The sequence below is a fragment of the Harpia harpyja genome, chromosome Z, assembly GCF_026419915.1.
Source record: "Harpia harpyja isolate bHarHar1 chromosome Z, bHarHar1 primary haplotype, whole genome shotgun sequence".
Classification (NCBI taxonomy): Eukaryota; Metazoa; Chordata; class Aves; order Accipitriformes; family Accipitridae; genus Harpia; species Harpia harpyja.
Window position 1 is genome coordinate 5479994 of NC_068969.1, and position 24573 is coordinate 5504566.

At 41.4% G+C, this 24573-nt stretch overlaps 1 protein-coding gene across 4 annotated transcripts in view; it reads right to left on the reverse strand.

Moving 5' to 3' along the window:
• The window catches only part of RAD54L2 (RAD54 like 2), a 72598-nt gene that overhangs the window by 33189 nt on the left and 14836 nt on the right, over window positions 1–24573 (reverse strand). For 3 of the 4 annotated variants that reach the window (XM_052776221.1, XM_052776218.1, XM_052776219.1), the window contains one exon: window positions 16078–16284. In XM_052776221.1, coding sequence (XP_052632181.1) covers window positions 16078–16228 — 151 coding nt within the window. In that variant the 5' untranslated portion in view covers window positions 16229–16284. Of the gene's footprint in view, window positions 1–2268; window positions 3004–16077; window positions 16285–24573 lie in introns of those variants that run through there. The other variant, XM_052776220.1, reaches the window with a different exon arrangement.

Below are 24573 nucleotides of genomic sequence, written 5' to 3' on the forward strand. Positions count from 1 at the left end.
GCACTTCTGCCATCAAGTGCAGCCAGAAAAGTGACCGAGAGCACTGGAGAAAGCTAATAGGACCAGGATGAAACACCATCGGTCAAAGAACAATCTGTTTCTAGTTTTCCTTTTCAAAATATTGGTGCTGCTTTGTGTGCTGCTAAAGGAGTTTGACAAAGGGCAGCAAAGTTGTTCATGGTAATTAGACTCACACAAATTGAAGCCACAATGTCACAAGGACACTCCCACCCAAAAATGTAACACCCCAAAACCTCAGCCCATTACAGCCTGGAAAAAAGACAAGCACTAGCTCCTTCAGAAGGTTGCTAACATTACAGCTACCTCTATGGTAAAAAAAGAAGCATGTGTGTATATGGGGAAGAGACAGGGCTCTTCAAATAAGAGACATTTTTCTTGCAGGGCAGCTGCCTCTTTTCAAACAGGGGATAGGTAGTGTACTGCAACAAACCTTGATTTACTACCTGGTGAGTGCTACCATAAAAATAACTAAAATACTCTCTAACTTTCCAGAAACATTTTTAAATAATAAACAGATAGCACAGCACTGCATATACAAGCGCTCGCTACTTTGAACACACCAAAGAAGTGTTCAGGCACCTAGACTGAGAAAAAGCCATGTAAACCAGAGGGAAAAAGAAATACTGATCAGTGGTTGAAACGCAAAGGCAGGGAAGAACATGATGCCTCAGTTCTGCCCCAGACTCACTCTGTGACCTTGTGCAGTTTTATCATCTTCTCTGGGGACAAGGCAGTTATGGAAAAGTGGGACAGAGATCCTCCTGGATCCACCAGCCAGAGCACAGCCATGTTAGATCAGTTACAAATGCTTCCTCAAACAGAGATAATTTCCCCACTGGTAGAGCAGACTGTGATAAACCTTGCCCCAGACTTTATAACTTGACAAGCGATGCTGTACAAGGAAGGGCTCATTTGCACTCTCTCTCTCTCACATTTGTACAAGTGACCCCAAAATATCTTTCCACCCAAAATTTTTGGAGGGCCTCTAACCTTGCATTCTCCCTCCATCTATGACCTACAGTCTCATTTCCAAAAGCATCTTCCCCTCCCCTGTCTTCTCTTTTTATACCTATTATCTAGACTGAGTTACATAAGCCACTTGTATCACCCAGATTCCTCATTTATCCAAACTCATTTTGTGTCATAATTCCTTTCTCTTCTCAGTTCACACTCTCCCAGAATTAGCTTCTTTGTCCTGCCACCACAACCAGAGAAATAAGAAAGCAGGAAAAGGGTTTTTTTGCTAGAATCCACCCCTCCCACTAATGGATAACAAATACTGCATGGCTTATTTCTATAAAAACTCCTCATGAAGACCACACTGCACTAGACTCCTATAATAAACCAGGAACCCAGAGCTGGAACTTCTCGGGACCAATTTTGACCAGCCTATTAAGTTCATAGCATGAACTTTGGAGGTATTTGCCATGTGAATAAGGTGGAAGAAGCTTGGTGTCCCCGAGTACCTGACCTCAAAGTAACAAGTTAAATTACATATTTAGAAAGTTCTTCAAATCTGAACAAAGTTTTTTCTCCAGACAACATCCTCCCACTATCAAGCAAACTAAGCAGCAGCCCCATCTTCCATTTGATGGGGGGGGGGGGGGGGGGGAAGCGGAAATAGCCAAGTAGCTCTTAGTCTATTAGGCACTAATTAGAGGATCTGCAGCAAGCATCAACAGCTCTGCCTGGTGCCCACACTGCTGCCCAGTCAGCAAGTAACCAAATATTTCACTGACAAAAGAAGCTCTCAAAACTCTTATCGAGTAGGATGTTGGGGGAAAGTATACACAAAAAGTTGAAGGGGGTGGGGAAGAGGACACTGGATATAAAATCACACTGATGTTAACAGCTGCCTCCTCTCTTGCTAAAAATTACTTTTGCAGCGTTACAATATAACAGCAGCAGAAATAATAACAGCCAGACCCAGAATGTCCTATCACCAAAGTCTTCAGAATTAAAAGCACAAAGAAAGAAAGAGCTTTCTCCTCATATCCACTCCATCAAACCAACAAGCACTGCAAGACTCTGACAATTCAACCATTTCCATCCCTGCCAGGTAGGTAGCAAATTAAAACCTGAGCCCCTGAGTCTCCGCTCCTGATGCACTTTGCTAGGCACTGAGTAGGGTGCTCCTGCACAGGGGAGGGAGAATGAATGGTCTGTAACAGGAAAGCAAGAGGGAACAGAAAACAGAAGCGGGGGGACACAAAGCAAAAAAACACAAAAAACCAACCTGTGTCCTACCTGGAAACTGCTGAGACTCATCCAAGAGTAACATGCTGCTCAGTGCACCGAGGCAAGACCTCTGGCCGTGACTGCCCCAACACTTGTTCAATGTGGCCGCACGCTTTCAGCCCCTTCTGCTATTCTTGTCTCAGGGTCTTCAGGACAAAAGTTTCCAGTCACTCCCGACAACTCGTTATCTCTGCCTGCAGCCCAGCGAGCACTAAATCCACTCTCACTGGCTGTTCAGTTCGCAAGCGGGAAATGCCTCCTGATAAAACAGTCCAGGGTACAGGCAGGGAAACCTGCACTTAAGGTTTCTGAAAATAACTTTGGTAAATAGCTCCTAGTGCTTGAATCCACCCAGCCGGTGTGACGGGAATCAGCAGGCATATATCCTCCCTGCACCCAGCTGAGACGGACCAGGGTCACTGTTATATAACTAGTTAAATATGCCTCGTGTTCAGCCTAAAAATTGTCACTATCTTCTCCCCCGCTTGGAGAGTCAAACAACACAGCCCTGCCCAAGGTAGCTGCTGCTCCACCAGGGACCGATGCCTGGAGCTGCGCTGCCCGGTCGGTTTGGCTTCGGTACGTGTTCCTGATCAGCGGGAGCAACCTCAGTTAAGCCTGGGAAAAGAGTTTTAAAAGAGAGAAGAGGAGCAGGGAGGCTGAGTGGGTGTGTACGGGGGAGGTCCTTCTCTCCTCTCGAGCGGCAGAGCTGCACGCCGTTTAGATCGGGTCAGATCCCATTCACTCAGCCCGTGATCCAGTTCAACTAGTGGCAGAGACCAAGACTGAGAATAAAATAAAAATCCTTACATAACCATTCGGGCTCCAGCGGGGCCCCGCACAAGGGGAATCCCAACAGACAACAGGACATTCAGAGCAGGGCACATGCGGGACCGTAACCACACTTCCAAGTTTCACAGCACAGGGGGGAGATAAGTTGCAAAAAGAAGTACAGCCTTTTTGGCTTTGAAAACAATCTTGGTATCTGTGATTTTATGAACTATTTGCATAATGCCTGCTAACTTCCAGGAAACCTCGACTGAAACCTGAGCAATTCGATGCGAGCTGGTAACTTGTTTGCACAGTAACAGGCGAAAGGGCATCCTGTTTGCTTCGTTAGATCAGCAACTCGTACAGCACTGCTAGTCTGCAGAAGGCTCACAGTGCAGCAAATGGACTATGAATAAGATTTCCCACTTTTTAGGAAACAACCTGTCAGAATTTGTGGAGTGCAAGCTTATTCTGAGCGAGCCTTTCTCCCCATCATCCCTCTGCACCAAAAGGACAGGTACAGGAGAGAGTAAGTACATGACAGAATAAGTACTTTAAAGCTGTGGTTGAACCCCTAAAGGCTAACCATCACACCTAACCTTCTTCAGTGCTACAGAGACTTCTTCCATACCTGATTCTCTTCACAGGCATACCCACTGCCAGTAACAAACAGCAAACCTGGGCTGATAGACACATAATGAAATCAGCTCGCTCCTAGGGAGCATTTGTCCACATAATGAAGTCAGCTCTTTGCTTGAAACAACTGGCAAGTGAGAGTCAGGAAAACCAGGATGGGCGCAAGAAGCCTGAAGCAGGCTGTTTCTGAACAGCTCTGGCACAGATCTGCAGGACTCCAGGACAATGAGCTGCACTTGTAACAGTAAAGGTTGATCTAAAGATCTCCAAACACAGCCAGGGCAGAGCCCGGTTACCTTTTGTGTGACTCCAGCCATTTTAATTAGACCTTTCATTTGAGAGGGTGGTAGGGCACAGTGAATGCTTGCTACCATCAAAATATCCTTGTTGCTTCAGGGTATATCACACCTTTGAAACAACCCAGAGGTGCTATTTTCATAATTAAGAGCCATATAAATTTTACCAAAGAAAAGATGAACTATATTAAAATTAAGAGGCTCAGTAACAAGACAGCCTTTCACTTATGTCACAGATTCGAATAGCCTGGCTGGTATACAAGAACATGCAGTGTTTATCAAGGGGGAAAAGAGAGACAAATATATTAAGAAAAGTACATAGCCGAGAATCTTGCAGCAGGCCTTATAAGGACTTTGTAGGGTTGGAATAAATAACCAAACATGACCTCAGCATCTGACCTAACAGATTTATGAAACTGGGAAGCAAGATTTAAAGACAAGTATTTGTGTAAATACAACTGGGTACTTTCCAAGGCATGCTTATTACAGCAACCAAGCACAAGGAAAATGAAAGTTCAATACATTGGGGGAAACAGGTGACCTATACCTGTCCTTCTGCATGCAGCAATAAAAAGGGAATTTCCTTCTTCATCCTAGTGTGCAAAATGGGAAGGAATTTTTCTAGCTTTTCTACTCGCAACAGCCTACTGGTTAGGCCAGCACTGCTAGCCACAATAAATACATATTCACACAGCCAAGAATTAGATCTGCCAGAAACAGTCAGTTTATAAAATGATCTCCTCATGGAAGGTAATCTCGTTACAGATAAGCCCATTTACTGAATAGCTTTTCTGTGAGGCCAGCCTTGCCAGTAAGGAAGAATGTTCTCCCTCCCCTAGAGGGTCTGAAATCTTACCTAGCTGTCATACCTCACCTACCTCATGCTCAAACCACAAGCTCTTTGCAATTGTATGACTCTGCTATACATCAGAAGAGGCTTCTCAAGAAACTGTTGTCACTTAAGAGGTTTCCCTGCAAACAACATAGGAGATTCCCCTGTTAAGAAAAAAAAAATCACTATAAAGTTTGTATTTGCATAGAATATCAAGATAAAGGCTCTTCAGAACATGTTTTTTATTCAACTGACAAGTCTTTTCAGCAGCAATGTCAGCATCCCTGAGCACTGCAAATTCTTAAGGGTTAAAATTCACACCTAAGTCTCCCTACACACACAAGAAGCTCCATCGTAAAGTTTTTCAGGACACTAGCTCCTCTGTATAGCAGAGAACATTGGAGATGGGAGGGGGGAGGAGGGAATCAAACTAAACTCAGTTCAACTAAAAAGTTTCAACAAAATATCCCAAAACATATCACAAGTGACTTTCCTTCCCTAGCCCTTCAAGCTGCAGTAGCTCCTTCCCCATCCCCATGCCCATTCTCCACCTTGAACCTGGTTCTCTCAACCCACTGCTCTCCTTGCTGAGCTCTGCAGGCTGAGCAGCTCCAGGACTGCTCGACATTGACCTGATCCAAGCCCACCAAGTGCAGCACAGGTGAGAAGCCCTGGATCCATAACGTCCCACCATGCTCTTGGTCCCTGCAAGCTAGGGTGGTTCCCTTCTCTCCAGTGACTGCCCTGTATGCTGTTCACCCTCATCGCCACCCTGCAGAACAGAAGAGATTTTCCTTCCCCACCCTCAACTGCTCCATGCTGGCTGTGCAGTCCCTTCCCCATCCCACAGCTTTCTCACAGGCATGCTCCACATCCACCAGCTGCTTCTGCACACCCCACTGATCTCCAACAAGTAGAGAAGCTGCCTACAAATCTGAATTGTTTGTAAGTTATTAAACACAAACTAGGCTTTGACAGCCAAATTTCACTCTTAATTATCAACTGCTAGTAGCACATACAAATATCATTAAGGCCACTTTCCCTGTCCTCTTTTCCATGTTGTTTTAGCAACATGGAAAACACACAAGAATATCAAGTTTGAGTTTGTTGTGGTATAAGGTGGTGTTTATCAACCTAAAACAGTTCAGACAGAATCAAACTCAAACTCCATAACACTATTTGTTGGCAACTGAGTATTGCCAGGCTTTGAGAATCATTTGCTTTTTAAACAAACACTGCACTGTAAATAAAAACTCTTTTTGAGTAAGATCTAAACCAACCATGGAAAACCAGACAAGTCTTTCCATTGACTTCAGTGAGTTTTGGACTGAACTGTAAAGCATAAAATTTGATCAATCTGGTTTTTGTCATTTTATTTGTATTCATATAAATCTTGGTTTATTTTCTTTCCCACACTCATCTATATCATAACTGGGGGGGAAGTTGTACATAGTGTAACAAAAATCTAATCACACAAAATACAGGTAGTGATGAATGCAGTACCTTCTGCAAATGCTTTTTAGACTGTCACTGTGGCAAAACATACAATGCTTCAGACTGCAGTCCCAGGCTTTCAAAGGTTGTTTAAATGTATTGAACGAAACAAGCTGTTATTAGACAAGATTTTAAGTCAAAGGATTTATACCATAGATATTTATCATCATCTTAATCAAAGCTAAATCCATTGAGTTACAATCCCAGTTATATTCAAGAAACTGTTTCTCATCTCTTCCTATAACTTGCTACATTTCTGCTGCTTAAGATGACACAATGTATTTGTGCACCATAGAAGAGTGATCTTGTACAACTTTAATTTCATTCCAGTTTTCATCTAAGTGCAAATTTGACATAAATCACAAGCTGAGTACACAAAAACTGCTTCTAACAGTTCAAGTATTTAAATATTTTACATAGATGATTACCTACAGATGTTTTAATTGCAAAATTTGTTTTGACAGAGATTTAAACTAGAAGTTTCGTTCACCTAGCCCAAAAAGATTTTATCTTGTAGCTTTCCCCTGTCTCATTCCTATTTGCATATTTGCAAGTGAAAATAACGTCTTCTGACTCCTACTTAGAATTTTTTTGAGACTGAGTCAGTGAACTGCATGCTGAAGAAAACGTGAACAAGACATTTTCAACATCTGTAGTCCAAACTACCGTTATTAAAATAAAAAATGGGTATTGCATCAAAAAACTTTGATTCAAACGATGAGCCAGACACTTCTGAAAGTTCAGTGTTGCAGTTTTCTATAAAGCCTAAGCAGGAAATTAAAACGACAAATAAAGCAAATAACTGTGATGTGATATTGTGTTTTAAAATCTGAAGAATACTTCTACTTTAATTAAAACAGTTCCCCCTCCTTCCAAACTTGCTGCTGCTTCTTAGCTAAAAGTATTATCCTTTTACAACATATAGCTACATGCACATTTTATTTAACCAGTCATTAAAAACAGCACAATACTAGACAAATTAAGAAAAAATGAAAATAAGGACCCCTTGCATAGTTTAAACTCAAATGCAAAACAGAGAAGTGTTTCACTTAGTACATTTGAAAATAAAAGGGGTGCTGCCTAAAACGTAAAGCAGAGGATTTTCACTTTGGCTTCATCGCACTCATCAGGCGACCTTGGCAAAGTCACTTTGCCACTCCTTACCTTTCCCTACTTACCAAGAGGGAAAATATCACATTACAAATTTGCTAATTAGTTTCCTTGTGATTTCGTCATTGTTTCAGAAGTTGCAGATGATGGAGTAGGGTATCTACTAGCAATCACTAGGTGCAGTACGAAGATGACTATTAAAAATGTACATGAGGAAAAAGGTACCAAATGTGATAGAGAAGTAAGTGTGACTGTCCTTCATTAGATTCTCTGGCTGCTTTGTGAAAAGAGAAAAGCAAGGTTTTGGCCAATAAAGCACAACCCCCATATCCTGCAAAGCCTATCAGAAAAGCAGGAAGAAACAAGATACTTCTCTGGGTGGAAGACTTGGAGCAATTCTTTGGTTCAGCTAATGACTGCTTGCTCATTGACCCTGCTCCCTGTGCATTCATGCTACTCTCACGTTTGTGGCAGCTTTAAGAAAAGAGCATGTAGCTACAGGTAAAAAAACATTTGAAAAAATCCATATACATATATATATAGAAAGTGCAGAGCCATGGATAGGGGCTGTTCTTGAACCACATAGAAGGATTTCTATTTTGTATTCCATCATATGCAGTAGATCAAAGGGAAGGAGGAAGAAAAGAGGAAAAAAAAAAAGCATAGCTAGTTATAGTACCACATCATTTCACGAGATCAGCCAGTCCTTGCGCACAATCGGCGCGTCTGAAGGAAGCAGATCTCTGGCGTCATCACCTCCTTTTAAAGAAGTAAAGCAAGTCATTACTCCAGGTTATATAACACTTAGATTATGCCAGACTTTGTGCCACCCTCTCAAAAAGGAAGCTGCTGTCAGAGAGCCTGGAAAGGAGGCAGAAGAGTCACAAACGTTTTCATTCGGTGCTTCCCCCTGCTTAGGATAAGCAGAGGAGACCAGGAAAGAGTCCGCACTTTCGGACAGAGCAGGCAGACGGCGAAAGGCTCAGCGACTGACCTGCAACATCGTCAGTCTGTAATTCCCTGTGAAGGGGGCTGGGGGGACAGCACTCGTCAGGATCTCATCCTTCCTTCCCACAGCAGCCGTCAAGCCACACCTCACCCTGCTGAGAATAACCTAGTTCACAGGGTTAGTTAAAATGCTGGAATCAGTCAATAAAACCCCCACAAACCCCAGGCACCACTCCTCCCACACTCCTCTCCATTCCTGTTACCTTCCCCTATTCCTCCCAGATTTATGGGCAAACAGCCTGTAGACAAGGGACTTCCACCTGCCTCTATCATCCTCCGACAACTGAAACTGCCCAACACAAACAAAATGCCCAGCAAGGCAATCTGCAGCTTCAGGTTTGGCAGAAAGGGCGCCTAACAAAGCATACAGTACTGGCTGTTCCCAGCAAAGCACCCAAGAGACCCAAGAGGATTTTTTTTTTTTAATGTCACCATTTAGTGAGTCCAGTAAAGCCCCTTCAAGGGAGCTGGGTGCCTGCCACAGGGTCTGCACAGGCATTAGCAGCTCCTGTACAACATGCTGGGTATGCAGACACTTGCTAGCTGGGCAGGTCCAAACCCCTCAGACTGCACACAGAAACACCATTTGTTCTGAAAGACAGACTATACTACAGAGAAACTGCCAGAATAAAAATAATGGGTAAAATATGCAGCCTTCTGTAACGAAGCAAATTTCCCAGAGAAATCGGTGGGGCTTTTGCCTAAATGAGAGGCAAACCTTCTTCCCTGCAAGTTCAATGTAACCTTTCTGCATTACTCGGTAACCAGGCTTGCTAAAACTGCAAATGCTAGTATCCAGTCTCTATTCACCTTTGATGCTAACTATATCTTTTATATTTTATTCAGCTGGATTGTGGAAACACAGAAGACAGCCAGGTCCTAACTTTCTGGATCTTAGGAAACCAACACAAGTCTCAAATGTAAGATTTGTGGAGACAGGGAGTATACGCTTAACAGACACAAAGCAACTTTGGAGACGCTCTTATCCCTTTCAGGAACTGAAAAAATAATAACCCCCCCTCAACTTCTTAGTTATAGCAAGTCACCTGAGAAATGCATCCAATATCTGCAGTTAGACACACGTTTTCTGAGTTATCCACAACGAGCTGACTTGAGGTTGAGCCCCACAGTCTGCACCTGTATGATAAAGCATATTTAAACACTCTGATCCATAAGGATCATTTTCTAAGGTAATGCAGTTTCCCATAACAATTAGAGAAAGTTTAAACAAATGCCAATATGCAGGATATTAATTTACAAGTAAATTCTTTCACATGTAGCGAGTACTTTTGTACCTCTATGATACCACACATGCCATCCTCTGTATGCAATTATTGGCTTGGAAGACAGTCTACGAAAGTCACTACAAGCATTAAAATCTACCTGGTTGTTTAAGAACACCAAAGTGCACAATGGTACACGGAAGTTCATGTTTTGCTTCCCAGGCTTACAAAAATCAGGGCCATTACAGAGGCAACAAACTTACTCTTAAGAGGAAGTTTGCTTCCCCCTGGATATGCCCTTCTAGCTTCCTTAGAAATAGTACTGGTGGACTCTGGAGGGAGCTGCACCCAGCCACAAGTAACCAAAATAAAAGAATCAAGATAGGAAAATCCATCAAGAAGGAAAAAATTGAAAGATGTCAATCACCACTCTTCCCTTCCTCTCAAGAAATCCACCTTGCACTCTGCAAACAGTAACTTGCAGATTAAATTGTAGGGTTATTACTTACTGGCACCCACCACTTTGGCATATGTACGCACAGAATACAGCAGAGCTTAAAATTAAAGGAAACCTCATGATTGCCTTCAGTGCTTTTCTAGATTTACAGAAGTCCTGACTTTTGTTTCTTTCCACACTTTCTCCGACTCATCCACTTTCAATCAACAAAAAGAGCCTCCCCTCCACCCCAAGCTTACTCTAACAGGCCTGCACCTTTCCTTAGCCCCTGCCACCAGCCTCCAGCTAAACAACAAGGACAAGAGATCAAAGCACATGTATCACCAGTCTGAGGCAGAAAGCAAGAAGCAATCACATCCACTGTGCCCATGTACTGCAACAGATGGAAGCATCTCATTAAAGGCTTCCTCAAAGAGCAGCTATAGTCTCTGAGGCTGCCTCGACCTTGGGATGCCCATCTACCTTGACACCAACCGAAGACACAGCTGTGAAAAGCTGCTTTCTAAAAGGAGTTGAGAGATTAAAGAAATAAGTATGTATTTGCTCCTCCTCTTCTTACGGAATGCATTTCATTTTTTAGTAGATGGGGAGGACAACTTAAAACCAATGATTCCTAAGAGAAAATGGTGTGCAGTCTGGTCAGACGTAGAAGGCAAAAAGAGTTCAGATTGCTGGAACTGATCTCCATTTACCAATACAAGCAGGACCATCCAATTCAAGTAAGAAGAGCAGGTAAATTACTTTCTAACAGCAGCTCCCCTTTTTTTTCTTCTTTTTTCCTCCAGCAGTATGGGCCTTTCTAAATCTGGATATAAAATAACATAGAATAGGATATCATTTAGCAGGGTATTATTCAGGAGACTGTCTCCACACTCTTCATCTGCTTCTCAGTTTCATACAGGTGAGTATAACATGACCTAATTTATAAGAATAACTTCAGATGAAAAGCAAAAACCAAAGACTTTCCTCTCTTCCCCTGTAAGGACAGAAATTTGCTCTGCTCCCAACCCCACACATCCAGCTGGGGACTCCCATGCACACCACAGTTTTGTTTTGTTCCAGCACTTTGTTGGAGAGAAGAAAAGATGGAACAACTTTAGGGTGGAAAGTACATGAATAACACAATCTCCCGAAATGAGCAACAGCTCCCCGCACCTCTAGGATGCATTCATGTATCATTCAAAAAAGTATTAACCCACACTTCCACATGACTTTAAAAACAGATTTCCAAGATAATTTCAGCTTTAATAACTCCAGGTGCTAATGAACTTTCTAGTAAGTATGGCATTAACTACTGATTTTTCCCATCAGGTTAGACAAGGAAATTATCCAGGCAGCTACAAATTGATTTCACTTTCAATGCAACTGCACCCTTTGCTGCATGCACCATGATGATGAGCCACAAAGAGCCACAAAGGAACATCACATTAAACAAAATCCATTCTTGCTATAATTTCATGCCAACGTTTTTTTTCTCCAGCCACCAACTGAAAATTGTATCCAAAGCTGATCTAGCCGTACCCCTTTAAATAAACAGCCTTTGTTCTAGCAAGAGTTCACGGAAAGCAAAGATCTCTTCAAACTTGAATCGACAGTAGCTGTCATCTGAAATCAAGTACTCCTGCCTTGGTATCTTGGGAAATTCAAAACTGTGAGTACCAAGTGGCACACTCAAGTTCAAACAAAAAGCAGCCATTGAACTACATTCTGGATCTTGTTCCAGAAACGAGGTAACTGTTTGAATCTGTCATGATACTACCAAATGTCATAGACAGGGATGAGCACAGTTTTAAGAGGCTAGGGTGAGGAAAAGGGTCTCTCTTTCCCCCCACTAACCTCCTGTACCAATCTTTCAGAGGTTCTGAGACTTGTCCCTGGTGCCTTCACCCTACTAAGAAGCTGCAGTGCAAAACAGCACAGGCACCTGTGTGTCCTCCACTCTGCTGGGACTTGTGATTCTGTACCACCAACACAAACGTGCTCCTCATTTACTCCTCTTTAAGGGTCCTTATGTCCATAGAAACCCCACACAAAGCAGTTTTGTTTTCCTCCAGCACTTTGTCAGGGAGGAGGAGGAACAGTATGAGTCTGAGGTGGGAAGAGGAAGCGCAGACTAGCTCTATCTTCTCCTATTCTCCACTAGTCAAACAGAGATGCCATGGAGCTAGCACACCCCCAGCCCTGTGGAAAGAAAGCGGGGATGGGAAAGGAGAAAACAGGCTAAGTGGACAACACAGGATAGAAGATAAGGCCAATTGCATGGAGATGGTCATATCACAACCAGCTCTTTGAACTTTTACCCCTGAACTACACTTTAAAATAAAAGTTTAACCCATATACTCAGAGGTAAGAAAACAAGCGGCTTGCCATCACTATTAATAGCAGAATTACAGCAATATGTATGAGTAAGAGATAATGAATTCCAGAGACTTCAATCGGAATAATCCAAAGACATTCAGAACATGGAAAAAAAGAGCACTACAGTGGGATTCATTCACTCAACAGCTTTCCTCGGGAAAGCTCTGGGGTATGAACAGTCCCTGCATTTGAAATGATCTGTAAAATCCATATTGGAGGTTTGTTTCCTCTTTGCTCAAATTAGCTTTTATTCCTATGGAGTTCTACGCAGCCCTGAGCAACTACCAGGATCAGAGAAAAAGTGCAGGACTTGAAACAGCCCTTTATCTCTACAGTCATCAGTACATGACATTTCTAGTGAAAAGGATTTAGGGAGTTAACTAAAAAAGTTCTTAGCAGTCACGCACTGATATCACAAAATCGAACATGATAAAACAAGTGCTGCTACCCACAAGTGATGAGAAAACAGATGCAGTGGGCAGGGATGACAAGGCTGGAAAAGTAGTGGAAGCCTCCAGCTAAGATTGAAGCCTGCTGCTAGGATGGGTGTGCAATCTGGCAGCCACTGGGAAGGGGTTATAAGTGTCAGGGTAGGTATGTCCTGGAAGAAGTGCTCTAGAAAAAAAGACTAAAGCTATAAGAGCTCCTACACATGATGCTAAGGTTCATTAACTGACCACCACTGAAGAAATGTACAAAGGATGTAAGCTATGTGGTTATTAACTCACACTTATTCAGAAATATTCAGAGAACTAGCCTTCTGTGCTCCTTTCTTCCTTGAGGGCAGGGGGAGAAGATTTAAGAACTGCTTTCATCAAGACTGAAAGTTTGTACCATGGAAGTCCAAACTAAAATAAACTCTAGACCATCTATGGGACAGCCTATAATAAACACAAACAAAACTTTGAGCAGAAATGGAAAAACTGCACCAAATCTGAAGATAGCACTCTTAATTACCAGAATGTAAAAAGAACTCCAAGAAAATTCTGAAACTGAAACCACCACAAGTATTAATTCCACACACAACATATATCAAAAAGACAAAAACAGGTTAAATGTGCAAAACACAAGTCACTACTAAGTCTGAGACTATACTGTCCCCCATCAACAGATGTGGATAACATTACATTAACCCTGGAAGGTTCTTAAGTAATCTGAGTCACCATCAAATCATGGAAGACCTATGTTCCTAAAACAAAGCCACTATTTTGCAAGCAAGCAGTAAAAATGTTAGGTTTGTAACTGTTATCACTATTACTTAAAACAAGTAATCAGTTTCAGTTTGGAGAAAACGTATATGCAGCCTGTTGCCCTTCCAAGGAAATAACTGTGAAAGATTAATAATCTTCTAAATCTTCTAGAGCTAGAAATATGCAAGAGCCCATCCATGAGGGCAGGATCCCCCCAGGATCCCCAATGGAACATATACAGAACTACCACAGTACCAGGAGAGGAGGAGAACAGCACAGCTGGGAACAGGGAGAACAAAGTTTTAACAGAAATTATTAAAACTAAGCTTTTAAAAAGCTTCATAGTACAAACATTAGAGTACTTCCATCTTTCTTCTGAATAAAAGTAACTGTTCCTAAGATGATTCTTATGAACGAGGGTCATCTACAAAGAGACAGGACTATAAACATCAGATGGGCAAAATAAAATGATCCTCTTAATTCTGAAGTTAGCTATATTTCATAGGCCAAATAGCAGAAGACTGGCTTTATATTAGATCTAAGGTAATATAGATGTCAAATGACATTTCTGAGGCAGTATGTAGCTGTGAAAAGATACCAGGAAAAGCCGAGTGGACACCTCCACAGAAAACATAATTATACGGCCAAGCACACAGAAAGTATCCTGATATTCTGGCAGACAGAATTAAAGCTGAAACAATCTGAAACCTCAGAAGCAATCTAGCTTTGCTCAGATTGCGTAAGAGAGTTTTTCCTGTACCTGATGAACAACTATAAAAACATTTTATGTTAGTTATATGTAAATTGTCTTTTTACTCTTCCTCATTATTTCCTACATTTGTTAAAATTTATTTTTAATTAGTCACTAAAGAAATATAAAGTATAAATATGTTTCTAGTGCTTTAAGATTAAAATAAACAGCTGTCATTAACGGCTAGCGATGTTCTGATATACCTACATTAATTTTGTTTGCTTTGGAAAGAATAATCCTGACAAACAATTATGAGTATTCAGCCACAATAATATAGATGTAAATGATAAAATACATACGTCTATGATAAAATAACCAGGGAGAATGACCCACTTGGACATGACATACAGCCACTCTTCTCTGTTAATAAAAGTTTGTCTACAACATCATGCTGCCTATTGCTCCACTGGGTGCAGGTTCCCGTGAACAAAGAGACAAGGTCACCGCCAGCCTCTTTGAGACAAAGTAATCTGTGGCCCTATAACTCTATCTCCTGGGAATTCCCTTGTTTCTTACCTGAACTAACACTTCCATTTCTGCTACTTTCTCATTAGAAAAAGCCATCACATTAATAAAACCAGAGAAGTATTATGTAAACATTTTATAATTTGTGTAAACATTCTATAAGCATTTTAAATCAAAACAGCATCTCCAAGTAGCACATAGTTGAAAGAATATTAAAAAACCCCAACCAAACAACACTTGAGGACAACAACGTACTTTGAAACCAAAACTACTTTAGTAACTAGAAGAGAGAAGTATCCATCTTTAACATATTCTACACTAAGAAAAGGAAGGTTATTCTCAGCAGGTTTAAGTAGGTGCATTCAAAAATCTGCACACCCTTTGAAATTATTAAAAATCCTAATTTTAAAGGAAGCAAATACAGCATCCCCTTAGGCTTGGGCTGTAATTTTATGATACAAGGAGTCTGGTGGAAAATACAGTACAGGGAATTCCCGCCTGAGCCACGCACTCCTGTCTACATGACCTAGAAGATCAGCCCTTCTACTGGGCCAACAAACATATTTCTAGGATCATGCCATGAACCAGAACAGTTACCTAATCTTGCTTAAATGTAACCTGCCCAGCACACGTCCACTGACAGCTATAATGGTCCTAACTGAAGATGAGAATGGGGCAATTATAACTAGGTGAGGATAGAAGGTGACAACTTAGCACTGCCACCTTTCATGTTGTAAAACCAAAAAGTAAACCCAACCTGTATGCTGTCAGAAAAGAACATTTTTCAGTTGTTAAAGATGATTATTGTAAGTGAGCAATAATTGCCTATAGCATCCATTAAACTGTTTAACTATGGGCAAGCCAGTGATGTAAACGTATTTAATTTCACTGGGTCCTTTTAATAATACAAGTAATTGTAAATTGATTTATTTACTTCTTTATATAATTGCTTCCCCAGAATCTGTAGCTATTTTAAAAATTCTACCCTCCTTACAATTTATGCTTGTGGCCTGTTTTTCATGATGGAAATTTTTTTTGGCCAGGAGTCCATATTTAACCTACATTAAATCCCTATTTAAATTAAACACCTACATAAGCACTTCTCCCTACCAAGCACTGGACAAATCCTAACTCTTGTGCTATCTACCAAGGTGTCACTCACCAAAATTAGTAACACCAGTTTTGTATAACAAGTGTATGCAGAGATTCACAACCCCATTCACTTACCACTCTCATCAAGTAAGTCCTCCTCGTCATCCCCATCATTATCCTCCTCCATCGCCTCCTCCTCATCTTCCTCCTCCTCCTCTTCCATATCCTCCTGCTCCAAGTCCGGGTCCAGGTCCGGATCACTCCCTGAGATTGACTCGTCTGACATGATTCCCAGTGGTGCTCCTTGTGCATTACCTGCTCATGTTCTACCGTGAGGCAGCCCTGCAAGAAAAGAAAAGAGGTACATAATGAGCCCATTAAATCCCAACCTTTAAGCCTAAAGGCTCAAAGTCATAGCAGGATTACTGCATATAAAAACACAAATCTGTCATCAGTCTTTTAAGTAACAGTTATATCAGACTGTGCACAAAATCCTGAAATGGAGAAAATGGATGCCATAAGCAACGTATCATAATGATACAGACCCAGCACTGTAGAATCAATATCAGAACCAATACATTAACTAATCACTCAAAACCACCTCTTTCTTGGTATGTTTGACATGTACACAGCAGAAAGATTCCTAGTATCAATGTCTGATTATACAAAGATGCAAAAATAAATAAATTATGTGAACAATTTCAGAACACTACTGTCCAAAGATGAAGCACAGAAAAAAGGATCAGTCTCAGAATCCCATATGGATACCTGTTACCCTGATCCCTAACCACTGCAAACATCATCGCAGTATGCAGACTGTGGGTCGCAGACAGAAGCCACCCTCCTGACTTAGCTGTACCTGCTGCGAAGGTCACCCAGCTACTCATCACAGCCTGTCCGAAGTCTCCGTTCCAACCAACAGAACAGAGACAGCGTTACCTTATAACAGTACGGACAGAAGGCAACAAAGATCCAATTTTTAAAGGTTATACGTCCCTTTGTAAAGCAGGGTGAGAAGAAAAGTAAACACAAAGGAAGGATGATCAGAGAGAATTTGCATTTCCTTTCTCTAAAATACAAGAGCTGGAGCTGGCTCTGCATAACTCCTGTGTTACACTACTCCAAGTCATCACAGCAGAAATCATGGTACAAAACAACAATAAAGCTTAAAGGGAGGCCCAGGGCAATCATGAAGTCACAAGTTTATCTGTTCAGATCATGCACTGTCACTTCTGGACAGTGATGGGTACTCCTCTTCCATACACAAAGAATTATCATAAAGGAGCTGTGTCAGATGGATGAAAAGAAAGAAACACAACCAAGAAAGGAAAATAAAGAAGGCATCTTGATCTCAAGGAACATGAAGCAAAGGATGTGTTCAAAAATCAAGCCTCAGAAGAATTACTACCCACACATTCCCCAGCAAGCTTTAAAGAAAGATAAGGGAAACGTTTCCTCGTCACCCATTTTCCACTGCTCCCTACTTACACCACATTTCCAGTGTAAACTATAAAATGTTTGAGAACTAATCAGGCACTTAAAAAAAAAAAAGAAAAAAGAAACTTCTAAGCAGATAAGACAGCATACATATCTACAAACACTTCAAGAAACAGAAAAATGTCATTTTCAGCTGTGTTTCAGCAGTAACTAGATGAGCTCAGAAACTTGAAGGTTAAAGACACAACTCAACACCCCTGTAGCAGGGCTGAAAATCTAACTGTCAAGTATGCTGAATTATTCTAGCTGAAGTCATCAGTTCCTGCTTTGCCTCTCTCAGCTCCTCAATAACATTCAAAAGTGTCTCAAAGAAAATAAACACAAAGGGAAGAACAGGCTTTGCGGAGATTGGTATTGGAATAGGAAGCCTTTCACCACTAGGTCCCAGGAGCACTTTACCACCAGGCAGAGACAACTGAAGTCCCTACACTATTACACATGTCACACAAAATAAGTTGGCTTAGTCAAGCAGATGGTAGAAAAGGCCAAAATCTAAATTAGCTTAAGTGGAACTGTGCCAGTTCACACAAGCCAAAGAGATTCACTCAGCTTCTCTGGTCTGCTGGTAGGCAGGTACTGAGCCCTGTTGCTGTCAGCTTGCTGCAATATGGTGACCCCTGGGCACTGCAAGGTCCGGCACCTGCTTACTTTCTGATGTCTGGTGACTTCAGTCAAGGACTGCAGACACAAAGCAATCTCTTATCAGAAGTTTTTCCTACAAATGCTGTGCTAAAGTCTATGTGTATTTCCAAACAGTGGCTTACTTTTACTTTTAAACAGCAACAATGTTCCCTTCCAGCTGATATCCAGCCCTAAGGAAAACAAACATTGTTTTAGTCTTTACAGGTTGTATTCAAACCTGTAACTGTAAAGCTCCATGTGTTTCCTTACATTTCAGGAGGAGATGGCCAGTAGCGTTACCTTTGTGGGTCTCTGCTGGTCACCTGGGATTTCAAGGAGATTTATTTATTCCCATGTTGCCCATACTGTGCTCTAAAGCACCTCGCATGCTATCTGCTGGAAACCATATCAACAGAAGCATATTAAAAAATTTCCATGTTTTACTATCCCAGCAAACTAAGCACCAACTAAAAAACCAAACCAAACAAAAAAAAAAAATCAAAAAGAAGAAACACAAACACTACTGAAATGGCAGGAATGAATTCTCATCTACAAATGGGAAAAGCAGAAGGGCTGTAATGGCACTAAACACTCCAGGTCAAAGAATGACACATGATACAGTTTCTCCCATCAGTATTCTGTGTGTCATCGCTCATGTTTCATCATTTGTCACAGAACCTTAAAAAAACCCAACAAAAACCAAAAACACACCACAAAACACTTTCTGAAAACTGTTTAAAGGAAAGGATATGGGTCCTTGTATTTCTATAAATAAAATCAAACCCAGTGGAGAGCAGCAGAGCAGCTATCTCTCAAACTGGAGTACAAAAGGGCTCTAATCTAAGCTTTATTTTTGTTTAGCAGTAAGTACATGTTCTTTATAAGCTAACTCTTGACACCCGTTCAGCAGCCCCAGCCATATGCAGGAGAGTTAAACAGAAGCCTTCAAAAAGACTTAATTAAATCTTGCAGAAGCTGGGTGAAACAAAGATGGTTAACTCCTCTGTGCCTATTGTCAGGCTGCTGTCTGTCTTCCTCCCTCCCATCCTCCTCCTCTGCTCTGGCAGCTCCGCAGCCGCTCTCCATTGTGTAAGCCCTGGGTCTCAGGAGGGCTCCCACCCTGCCTGGTGGCATTGGGAGCACGCAGCAGGGACACGGCATGACAGGCAGGTAGGCATTACACAGCTGTGAGACTGCCCTCGTTTCTCACACCACTCTGACCCAGTTCAGAGCCTTCCACCAAGGGGAATTACACAACAGGGCCAGATTGTAGCTGTCGCTACTGTTTTATGGCTGAGTTATTCCAACCTGCCCCATCTCTTGCCTTTGCACACACAGACACACCGTGCTCAACATTTAATCACTGTAGGAAGGGCGCTTTGCAAGAGATAAACAGATTACCTTCAACTGATCAAAGTTACCGTTTGTCTGGACTTTCCAGCTGTCCCACATTAGATCAACCCACAAGCCTCCTGCCCTGCTGCAAAAAGGGAAGCTGCACCCCGAGCGGTATGCTGTAAAGAGGGTTACCAGCACCAAGAAATACAAACCAAACCTGCTGCACCACGGTTTACAACAGAAAGCCAGAAGTCCATACAGTATTGTGTCCAGTTCGATACATGGTGAGGCCACTGAGAAAAAAGGGTGGGCTATTAAGTGAAAACACTTGGAAAAATTCCTCTTGCTTACTCAGAGTGGAGAAAAGAGCTGTCATGTTTATCCTACCCAGGAAGCTAAACCCTACAATCAACTGCACATCAAATTAACATCCAAGACAGCCTCTCTCACGTATTATGTCCTGTCTTTCAACAAAGATAAAAATAGTTCTGAAGTTTTGGGGGCTTTGCTTTTTTAAGGTAGAACATTTCAGATAGTAAGTAAATGCCATGTGGTGATGAGGCTGCCTCCTCCTCAGCCTGCACAGAAAGGAGGCCCAGTTCTGGATGAGGAACTTCAAGGGCTTGCAAATTTGGACACGTTTCCGTTGTCCTCATGTTTTTCTTTCGCTCTGCAAAGGTTTAAAATCACCATTTCTTCTCATGTATGAAGATGAGAGAAATGTGAAAGTGAACTTCTTCCCATCTGAGCAATAGTTTTTCACCACAGGGTCACGCACACCATGAGCCAAACTATTAAGGGAAACAGCAAACATCATGGGATCTGGTGACTTTGCCCATTTGTGTACAACACAATCACTTTCATCAGAGGACTCATCAGCACTATAAAAACTAAACTATTACTTAATTAACTATTACAAATGTAAACAAGTAAAAAGGAAGGATGCAGGACAGGGCAGACTGGAGTCCTTCCCCACCTGAGTAAGGAGGAGCAGGATTCCCCCGTACCTCCAGGAAGCCACAAAAGCCAAAGTGGCTTTACAGAAGCTCTTTGCCTGCTACGACACATGTGATTTAGGCACAGGACATGCTTATTCCTGAGTACATGTGCATCCCATACAAATCCCTTCAGAAAGGGCAGGTTTAACACTAATGCTACTATGGTGCTGAATAGTAAAGAGGATTCAATCACCTCCCCAACCTCCAGCCAAGCCCAATATCTGGGACTCATCAAGATTTGTCCCTTAAAGCCTGTTTTGTAACCAAGACTTCATATTGGTCATTGTGGTGCCTGGCCATAGAAACAGGATAAAGCATGCTGGCAAATCACAAGAGGATTTGCACAGACAGTGAAATACCTGGTTTTATTAAAAAGTCAGTGCTGCATAATGCTCTTCAGTTTCTGCTATACAGTCATGTTTTATGGTAATAATAATTTCCATTATCTTTTTTCTTTTTTGTTTGGCAGCAAAACAGCTGGTTGGTTGGGGCCGTAAGATTCCTCTTACGCACTCAGCTCACACACAGATACCTTCGTACACATCCAGTTTGAAGTAACTGCTGGCTCCTCTGGAGAAATCTCATCTTTTTGCTAGATTGCTGCTAGCACAGTTTTGGTACCTTATAGGTAGCCTTCAGTAACTAATGGAAAATTATTATAAAGCATACAGATGGATCACTAAAGAAGTCATGAGCTTAAGCTTCTCTGTACCATAAAAAAAATCTTGTAACAGTTTGCAAGTAATAACTTGCAATGTTATTGCAAAATAGCAATGAATACTTTTCTGTTCAATTTAAAAATCTAATAAGAAATAAACCTGAGATCAGTGGGTTCGGACAGTTTGATTCTAACAATTATTAGAACTTCTCTATGTTATGTAACATATTAACATTTGTATTTTACATTATCATGTAAAAAACGGCAAGGGAGGGGGGGAATCACTTAAAAGGATAAACGTATTCTCAAAAAAGAGCCAACAGTGTTACTGACCAACACTAGTCTAGCAGATCCCCTAAATGTTTTTAACAAAGCAAACTTAAGTGTTTACTGAAAAATCAGCAGGAATTTCTTTCCCCCAGCAATAACACCCAGAAGTTGCATTTAAAGCCATCCTTAATTGATTACTTCATGATTTAAATCCTTTCTTCCTTTGCAGTCTGAGACTGTTAAGACTCGAGCAATACAGTTTTTCAGCTGTGACTCACGGGTAACTGGTGGCCACACACTGCTAGCTGGGAAGGAAGAAAACAATTCTCCTCCTTCATTTCCTCTGGTTCAAATCACAATGAACCTAAGTGGCAATGGTCCCCTCTCTAAGTGATGTGTTTACTACAGGAATATTAACTCAAGAAAGAGAAAAGAAGCAGCCTGTAAAATCATAAATTGCAGAGCATCTGCTTGCCCTGGACCACCCTTCTGAGGAAGGCAAGTGTGCTTCTCCCCACCCCATGTAAACATAGGCACAACGCATCTAGTCTTCGCCCACATTTGATGCAAGTTATTAAGGAGCCCACTGTGATTTGTGGGAAGCAGGAATCGAGAGAAAAAAATAACAGAGTGCTTTAAAAAACACTTCCATATATCAGTTTTGGGAGAGTTGCAGGACCTGCTCTTTTATTCTAGGTTAACAAACAATCACCTTCCTAAAAGGCACCACAACACTAAAAACGGCCTGAAACTGGTTGTTCCCTGACAACAAAAACAACAAAAGCTGCTGCAAGAAGGGATGGGAGAAAGCAAAAAAACCCCTAAAACCAACCCACAAAAGAAAGAAAAGGGAGAGCTAATCCTTCCCCTCTGCTGACATGACAGTGCTGGAACGGAGAATGTGACAATGAACATTACATAAGGCCTGGCTCCCACTGCGATCCCAAACAAAAAGAGCTAGCGCGAGTCAATGGCAGCATCTGCAGATCATTACACAACCTGGACTGGTGGCAGCGGCACACACCAGCATCATCCATCAACCGCTGCGGGAACCTCCTGCCACAAGGTCCTTTCTCTCCTATGTTTCAGAAGGGATGCGGGTACACCCTACTGCTGATAGTGTCAACATTTTGTAACCTTTAAAGAAAAAAACTGAATATTCTTCATAAGATGTCAGCACTCACTTCCACACAGACTTTGTAAGGCACGGACAAGCTCTTTATCTCTGGACAGAGCCAGCAGAAATGGGCAAACTATTTTTGTGTTTGTATATAAGTACGTACATAATTATTTGCCTAAACAATGTTGTATTGCTTTTAAAAGCAATTTTATTTAATCATATTAAAGTAGAAATTGTCTTCCTATAAATCAACTCTTCCCTTGAAATACTTGAAATTCCCTCACCAGTGAGCCACGCTATCTAGAAAAGTGGCTTGTTTTGTACTGCATAAAAGTTCAGGCTATTTGAGGTAAGAAGCATGAGATTGGTTTTGCTTCCAGTAATTACTGATATTCATTTGGATCAACACCATCATAAATGAACAAAAATTTTGTCTCTTACTTCACAGAATCTCCATTTATGTTTTTAGCTCTGGCAACCTCTGGAAAAATGGCATTTGCATTCCCTGCTAAAGAAAACGTTGAGAAAAGGAAATTTTCCTTCCCTGATCACTGTTTCTGCTTTCAAAGCGAACAGCATTTCAACATAAAAGCCACTTTCAAGCATGCTTTTGCAGGTTTTGCCCATGGTGCTACAGCTATAGAAAAACAACCAGTACCTGTGAGCAGAGTAAAATCCCGAGAAGTTATTTCAAATGATGGGGAAGACTCAATAATAGAGCATAGCATGTCAGGATTCCAAATTATATTCAATACGTTTTATATAGCAGATTAATTTGGGGTAAATTTGCCTACCCTGCATTAACAATAACCATTCTCAAATTCCAAAAGATAGATTTTAAAAGTCAGGTCATGGGAGACATATGCCAAGCCTTCTCTTTGTGAGTACCAAAACTATGTCAAGATGTGAGCCAATTCCCACAAGCAGGGAAGATCCAGATAACTGAAAGATCCCTCTAGGAGTTTAAGCTCTTGTTATACATAGATGCCAGAGAAGAAGTTATGTAATAAATCAAGAATAAATTACATAGAAGCAGTGGAACAGAGAGGAGTGAAAAGACAAAGAGCTAATCCCCTCTCAAGTAAAGATCAGTCACTGTCACCCTATGAAGACAAGCTACGGCTTTGGTCATTGAGATATGCTAACATTATGGCTTACTTCCTTGACGAGTATCCCACAGAAACAGACTTACATAGCTCATAAACAATGTTTTCATCTTTCAGAATGAGGAAAATTGCATGTTTTCCCAATGCTGAAAGGCCTATTTGATCTATCCTGTTTTCTCAGTATCGGCCCATCCGCACACTCTTCTTTCTTTGCCTCCCAGAGAAGCACATTTCATTACAGGGGAATGATTCACTGTTTTTGACTGCATCTCTGCTCAGGAAACAAGCTTTCCCATCAGCAGCGGTCCAGGGCAACCCACCATCCCCTATGAGACAGATGCCAGTCACATTGCACACTGTCATCAACAGATCACAAAGTAAACACAACTTAACTCTTTCTTTGGTCATATGTCTGCATTTCACTACAAAGTGTTGCAGAGGTCTAGGATTTTGTTTTGATGCCTCATCTCTCTTCCTCTTCAGAACTGGACTTAAAACCTGAGGTTCTGGTTTATAGAGTTTTTAGGAAAAGGAAGAATTCAACATGGTTTTGTTCCTCTTTATTCCCTACCCCATCTCCAGCAATGATACTTACACTAGCAACGTGAAAGCATTACTTATGCCACCTACAGTTTACCAAAGAAACTAGAACACAAACGAAAAAAGAAAGAAAACCAAAAAATCCTGAAGTAGGAGGAAATGGAAATAAACAGTTTTGAACTCGCATGATATGAAGATGACAATTAGCATATGTTAGACCCAAGTTGCTCCAGTCTGTCAAGCAATCAGACATGAAACTAATTTTTATTGGATTCCACTGTAGATTAAAAATCCATTAAAGGATTAAAAACTGTCAGAAACATGGGTTTCTTTCAGAGTCATTCCCTCCAACAGAACATTCTACTTGCACAGTTCTGGGAAAAGCTTGCATTAAGTGCCACTTATTAAGGTCACCTTTCTGCTGGTTTTGAGAACAAGTCACCAAAATCTGTTGATCTTTGCCTTTTCAACTAAACAAGTCAA